The 7,635-nt window shown below is 42.5% G+C and overlaps 1 protein-coding gene across 2 annotated transcripts in view; it reads right to left on the bottom strand.

Annotated features, from left to right (window-relative positions):
- LOC148390624 (RNA-binding motif, single-stranded-interacting protein 2-like) overlaps nucleotides 1–1,601 on the bottom strand; it is a 24,196-nt gene extending 22,595 nt beyond the window's left edge. Inside the window, exon 1 of one of the 2 annotated variants that reach the window (XM_088388641.1) lies at nucleotides 1,404–1,601. In XM_088388641.1, the coding sequence (XP_088244767.1) occupies nucleotides 1,404–1,475 (72 nt within the window). In that variant the 5' untranslated portion in view covers nucleotides 1,476–1,601. The remainder of the gene's footprint in view (nucleotides 1–1,403) is intronic. The other variant, XM_088388640.1, reaches the window with a different exon arrangement.
- Between the last annotated feature and the right edge of the window lie 6,034 nt (nucleotides 1,602–7,635).

The raw sequence follows: 7,635 nt of genomic DNA on the forward strand, positions 1-7,635 counted from the left end.
TGCTCAGTTAGCTGCAGCAATAAGTTAATACTCATTTTTTTGCAAAGGATAAAAAAGATATACTATCTTTTTTGGGCTGCTCCCATTTACGGGTCGCTACAGCAGATCAATTGTTTCCATCTCACTGTCCTCTGATCTGGTGACGTTCGAGCATCTCTCTTCAACAAATGCATTTAACATTGCTTCAAACTAGTGCAGTCAAAGCAGAAAATACAGATTTTCTGTGTACATTACCGTTTTAATTCAACATGAATATGCAATATTGCAAGCAGGAAACTGTGGAAGAAGTTATCTGGCAAGTAAATGACCCCGTTTTTCAATGTGTTCTACTACAAAGCAGCTATTTTTAAACAAGACGTGACAATGAAAATCTGAAAATAATCCACTTTAATCATTTAGGGAAAGAAGATTTATGAGTTAACAAGTCTCACAGTGACGAATATTCAGTACAATATGTTGCGAGTGTGTGTGGAGGGGAAGGAGAAGACAATTGAAACCTAATGCTCATGCAGACGCAAATGTTGATATGAGTAGCCAGGCGTTGGCCTCTATCGCAGGAAGACAAAATGTCACTGTACATAGTACATGCTAGGATGCATGCATTATGAGGGGAAATATTTTTTTCCCATAAATATGGTCGATGGAGACAGGATGTAAGCAGCCTCTGGCTCAAGGGGAAATGATTCAAAGACTCCACAAGAATCTATCAAACAGAAACAGCTCGGCTTTCAATTACGTTTTAACACGAACGTCGTGACTGCTGTTTTTTTTTTTTTTTGAAGGAGTGGGCGTCTTCAAACTGGTTTCAAAATGTGACAGTGTAAACAGTATCCACGGGATTCTCAATTCTGGGAATAAAGCAGTCACCGTGGGTTTTTTTTTTTCCAAAGGGGTGGGGCATATTCCACTTCCACAAGGGAAACGCACGGAAAACAAAGTTTGCCAACTTAGCCGGGTTGTAACATTCGATGGAAAGAAGGCGAAAAGAGAAGTATTTATTTGGGATCATGTTAAACTCGCGCTTCAGCTCCCACTTTCACGCACGGCGCCCGCACACAAGTTGCTCTGCGCCGGGGACTTTTTCCCCCAAGAGCGTCAAATCCTCGTCCACATCGCGCCCGTGTAGCAACCGCACGCATACTATACACACAAGAATAGTAGAGACGGCCGCCACTAAACGCCATCCCGCGATCGACCGGTTCGGACCCAGGCAGACCCGGACGGCTGTGAATAATGTCGGCGGTCCGCTAAAGTGCAAAAGTTAAATTCAAGTGGCCTCTCAAGGACACTGCAGCCAACCCACTGTCACCAGCCTCTCCGTGGCGACGCGCGCGAGCGGGCGGGCGTGTTGCCCCGCAAGCTGAAGTCGAGTCAAAATGGTAGAAAAGCAAGAGAGATTTTACCTTTTTGCTGTTTCTGCTGTTAAAGCCGCTGTACGGGTTGATTCCTGCCCTTGGCGGTACGGAGAGCAGCATTTTTATCGGCGCTATGTCCGGAGCGGCGAGCACTGCCCAGGCTGCCAGCTGACGTCAGCAGCTGGGGAAGTAGTGCCTGGAGTCCCGCTGCTTGACTGCGAGTGGTGCTGCTGCTACGGGACGCGGCTGGAGGAGGGAGGGAGAGAAGGGGAGACGAGAGCAGGGGACAGGGGAGGGCCGAGATCGGGAAGGGGTGGGCAGTGCTGCTCCCAGGTGGGTTCCCTTGCAGCACAAGGTGGGATTACAGTGTTCCCTCGCTCCATCGTGGTTCGGTTATTACGGTGTTACTCACGGGGCTTTTATTTGTCACTATAATTTCTTTTATTGCGGGGTTTAAAGCACTATTTTGCAGGCTGACTTGCTGTTTTTCTTCCCTTTACGTTGGACCAGTAAAAAAATAATAATTTTAGGTGTCACAAACATTAAGATCATCAACATTCGAGATTGTCACCCTAGAAATACGCTCCGAGTACATTGCTGCACTTCACTTCAACTGAAATATGCATGTTTGTGTGTCAGCGAAGTAGGACAATGATGTAACTTGACGTCCAAGCTCTTGTGCAATGAATGCAAGCAATTGATAGCCAGAGGTCACTCATATGATTCCATCTCCTGTCACCTTAAATGAACCAGCTGCCATTCTGACTTCTTTTAGCAATTGGTTATACAGCACAAATTGGATACAAAGCATTTTCACAGTGAAACAGCTCGTGGGAGCTTGAAATCGATTACTCGAGGTATAAACATTTTTTTCCAAATAATAGGCTATGTCTTATTGCATCAATTGAATCGCCATTGTACTGATTTTTATGGTGTGCCCACCTATGCCACCCGAGGGCAGTGTAAAACAGACAGACAGATTTACTGTTCATTGAGACATGTCAACTCCAATATTAGTTGATTTTTTTTGCCAAAGATAAAGACAAGAGTGCATTTAAATTGTCTGCCTACATGTGCTGCTGTACCATTTGTGTAAGGTTAATGTTAGCAATGCCTAGCAGACTGGGAGGCTAAAGCTATGTGGATGTTTTCCTTGTTTATCTGAGCAACATTTTGTTGTATTTTTCCACTCTCATTACACATTTATCACGAGAAGAATCAGTAAAGAAAGTTTTTTTTTTGAGAGGAGGAATGTGGTTGAGTACATCTGGTGCCAACTCTAATGATGCCCTGTAGTTTCCTGTGAAGGTCACAGAGAAAGGTTGTTAAACATCAGACACACACACACATGCGCACGCACACACACGTACAGGGTACTAAACCTAAAAGACTTAGCGTTGGCTCGTGAATGTCCTCAAGTCACCTTTCCCATCGTATTCAAGATGCTTTTGTCAGAGACTCTGGAAAATACTTTTACTTCTATATTTAAATGTCTTTTCACTTTCTCCTGTTGCTACAGATTGGCTGAGAAATGAATGCCTGGGCAGATGGCAGCTGAAACCTGATGCCTAAAATGCAGTGGCATTCAAATGAATCACCACAAGGCAATTAATTCACTGCATTGTAAAGACTCGTTGCTAGTTTGACCCAGAAAGCAATTTAAAATAATCATACGTTCCATCCGCATCACATCATAGCGTCTTTTATGACATCATGACGGCGCCATATGAATATGAAATACGCAGAACCGAGACGCTAAAAGCAGGAGATGGGGGAATTACATCTCCGGAACATCATTTTACGCTTAAATTAGTTCTCCCATAAATGCTGGGCATGACGTGAAACCCTGCAGCCTTTTTTACACCTTAAGTTTGACGTGGAACATTTGCATAATGAAGAAATATAACCAATCGGGCTTTTACAGAAACTAAATAACCTCATTCGAAAAGCATTTCAATCATTCCATACCACCGATTTATAGCGTTCATAAAAAGCCCACTGGCATCCTAAACTGCCTGATCTGCTGATGGACCAGCACATTTCCATGTCCATGCCCCCGACAATGCAACGTTTGATGAGTACAGTTTTGCCATGTAAGCAGTTTTTGTTGGCTTGTGATTCCTTCAATTCAACTTGTGCATGTGTGTGTGTGCGTTGTTTATCATCTGTGTGCTCTGGAACACACCAATGACATTGCTGCACTGAACACAATTTATAAGTCAAGCACAAGTGGCCTCTTTGACATCAACATTGTTTGCACATCAACAGGCTCGTTGCTATGGAACCACGCCCCCTCCAAACTGAGTTTTCTGGTTTGGGAATCCATACTTATTGCTGTTGAGATATAGAGCTACAGTAAAGTAACTCAGTATTTTTTTTGTAGTTATTTTGTCCTGGTTGAAATGAAAATTTGCATTTTATCTCCAATCAGTCAAGCCTACACAATTTCAACTCCCACATTTTGCGCCCATCAACCTCAAGGACAAATGCATATGCACCGCGCAAAGTGTCGATTCTGTAGGCGTGAACCTTGGTGATCAAAGTGGACTATTGTTTGGGTGGGAGGATGGGAAGCTTGCGACTGTGTGTGTGTGCGTGTGTGTGTGTGTGTGTGTGCGCGTGCGTGCGTGTGTCTGTGCGTGCGTGCGTGCGTGTGTGTAAATCGAACAAAACTGCCGTGGAACAGTTCAACAAGTTCATGTGTGGCTAGTGAGACTGTCAAGTTGGGGTTCAAGGTCAAATGAGTGGAAAGCGCATGAAAGAAACCAGACTTCACTGGCGTAGAAATGAAATGAAATTGGGGAATATTTTTTGAAAACTATTTCAAAAACTTAATGTGAACTTCCAAATCATACACAAATCATTCTGGGGCGCTGGGTAACTTTCAAATAGTTCAACTACAGGAATTCATTTTTTCCAACCTTAAACTGGCACGATCATAAATATTGTAAAGCGTTGCTTTAAATCTCATTTTAATGTATTAAAATAAATTGAAATCATATTTCAAGAAGAAAAAAAACAAAGGACGTTGCATGGTGTGTATGTTGCCGTAATTAATCGTAAACAGACCACAGAGTTCTTTTTTTTTTTCCCTGTTCCACAAAGTATCCAAGTGTGCCAACCGCTAAACATCTGCTTTTGTTTCAAGGTATCTTAATATTTAGATGAAGTTGCATTTTAATGAGAAACATCTGCAGTCGAATCAATAGCGAGGTGCAATTTGCGTTTCCCATGCAGTAAGTATGGCGCGTTGGAGATGTGTGCCAGCAGTGCACCGATAAAGTGATGGATGTGCTGGCTTCACACCAGAGTAGTCGGGTTACAAGTCTGCCCACCAGACCACACGCGTGCACACACTCACTCACACACACACACACACACACAATCACTCAAGCCTTCCCTGTGGCAGGAATGTGTTTTGGAAGGCAAGTGTGAAAGAGGAAGTTTAAGAAGGTTTGTTGTCGAAGGAGAAAAGTATGCAGCTTGTGTACAAATGCAGTATTTGCATGTGTTTGTTTGCACATGGAGGAAATCCAACATCATAGCCCGTTTTGTTTTGTTCATTTCATTTTACTCCTGACATTTCTTGCAGCACAAGAGTTTTATAGTTCAAAGGTGTTAGGTGAAGAGAGAAAAAATAATTTTCAAGGCATTAGGAACATAGTGTTATCATTCAGATAAGAGAATACCAAGAACATTGACATTGGCAAGAACATATGCCAAGAACATCCCGCCCAAAGTGATGCAATAACAAGGAGAATATTGGCAGACAAGCCAAGAGGCAGACAGCACATTTATGGAGTTGCAGGAATTTCTGGCAAGTAATGGCTGTTTAGTACATGTGACAACAATCTTCCTCAACTGTCAGGGCAATGGCAAAATTTAAGCTTTGTCTTAAAAAGAAAAATATCCAATCAGGGTTACATTTTGCAAAATGGGATTTAATGTTTTGGGGAAAACAACACAAGACAAAGACAAGTTCAAAAAAACAACTTTCCTCAAAATAATCCGTTTGAGTTTCAAGAATCTGTGAAGCGGACTATTTAGTCTAACTGCAAGTAACATGAGCGGTGGATTTGGGAAGGCAGAAAGAAAATCCCAGCGAAGGAAGAAGGGAGGGAGGAAGGGAAAGGAAGGGGGCAAGGGCAGGCAAAGGGGAGAGAGAGAAGCGAAGCGGATGGGGGATGGGCTGTTTGTGCATGCCTGGAATTCTTTAGGTGTTATCAGCATATCCCGCTGCATAATTGCTGGCTTCAAGGAAGAAGAGGAGAGGGGGACAAGAGTGCAACGGGGAAACATGGTCAAGCTTCCTCCCTTCACTCTGTCGACCACAAAGGGAGTCGGGGGCGAAGGGGGTCAAGATCTTTGAACTGAAATGCTGACATTTCCGACGTTGCTATTCTTGTCTCATTAAGACAAAGGACAAATTTTTCAGCTCCATGAAAACAAAGCCAATCCTGAAAAGACGATTTGAGGGTTGAGCCAAGAGCTATTTTCCTTCCTCTGTTATACATCGAGTTTAAAAGCTTTGCTATAAATTATTTCTATCTTATGCATCTGTAGAATACAGTGGTGTCGCTCTGGTTGAATACAATTGCTTTTGAATTAATAATGGCGATGTAACTAATTAGTTCCAAGGTCAAACTAGCACTGTGCTAGCATAATAAACATTCCAGACTATTTTTAATTGTCTTACAAGTGTAAAATTAAGTTAACAATACTCAATGTGTATGTTAAAAACAAAACCTAAACGAATATTGTAAAGAGTAAAAATGAATTACCCATTGGCCACTTTTTTTCACTTAATGCTTCCATCTACAAGGGCTATACAAAGTCTACACACCCCTGCTCAAATGCTAGGTTTTGTGAAATAAAACAATGAGACAAAGAATAGCCACCTCAAATCTCAACCAGTGACTTGTTTGACGCGGTTGGAAAAAAACTGAATCCTTTTAAGTGGAGATAACGTAGTTGCAAAAGTGCGCACACCTACTTATAACTGGGGTGTGTGGTTAAGTTTCCAATTATTTTACAATTATTAATGTATTTTAAATGCATTAGCGCACAATTGCCACTATTTAACCTGCCCAACAGTGCCTCCTTGGTTTAGTCTTTTCTTTATCAGTCTTCACAATCTTCTTTGCGCCAAAAGATAAAGAATAAAATTTTTGGAGTTACAAGAGGGCCATTTGAGGTTTTTCTGTATTTGCTCCTTCCCCTATTTCCAAACTACCATGATTACTTTCTTTACTGATTATTTTTCAATCTGAGTCATTCCTGCTGTTATCCAGAAACATTCAAATTGCAGTCTGCTCAAAGCGCACACTTTCGTGCCGGCGTAAGATTAGCGGTTTCCTGTGTGTTCCCCCCCTTTCACAATGAGCAGATGGATAGGTATGAATAGTAAAAAAAAAAAAAAAAATCCTTTTTCAGCATTAGTTTGCATTCCTTGCAAAATGGCTGCGGTGCATGAGAGAGTAACTGCCTCGGTGGGACGCGCACACACAGGATGTGATTCCAGGAACTTTGATTGATGAGATAATCCATCTGGCTCAGAGGCAAAGGAGGGGAGGATCTGGGAAGGGCGGGAGAAAGGGAGAGTACAACATGAGCCATGGTGTTGCTCCAAATCATGATGCCGTTTAGAGATTTATGCATGTGCTTGCTTACAGCAGGCACACTTGTGGATCTCGTTAGTGGAGGGGGGTGGGGGGGGGGGGGTTCAACAAAGTGACTGTCTGGATCTATCTTTTCCAATTACTATGCTTTTGGTAAACACCATATAAAGCTGGGGAGGGGAAGAGGGTGGGGGGGCTCTTTGTTGATTGTCTGCGTTCAACAAATTGTTCCTGGGTTCTATCACAGCTACAACAAAGTGGGTGGAGGTGCGTCGTGGATGAGAGAATGACAGATGAAATACTCGTCCCAGTCATGACATAAGCCAGATGAATGGTGTTTTCACGTTTCCATCCTGGACAAGTGGCCCAGTAGAGCAGGCCCAAGGATAATATCTAGCAGTGCAATTCAAGATGAACACTTTTTCCCGCTTGTGATTTCCCAATGGGAATTGTGAACTTCTGGGTTTAAGATGTCTGTAATATACAGTCAAGTCACACCTTTGCTAAGTGAATGCTAGTAACTAGTGTTTATTCTAACACAAATGCTGCCTAAAGTCCTCTCTGGGAAAAAAAACCATCTTTCTATTATTCTGTATGGCATTAATGCTGGACTGCATGACCAACTATGATTTCAGTTTTTCTTTTTAGCGAGCTAGGGGGGC

The sequence above is a fragment of the Syngnathus floridae genome, chromosome 11, assembly GCF_059516105.1.
Source record: "Syngnathus floridae isolate MCC-2025c chromosome 11, RoL_Sflo_1.0, whole genome shotgun sequence".
Taxonomy (NCBI): Eukaryota; Metazoa; Chordata; class Actinopteri; order Syngnathiformes; family Syngnathidae; genus Syngnathus; species Syngnathus floridae.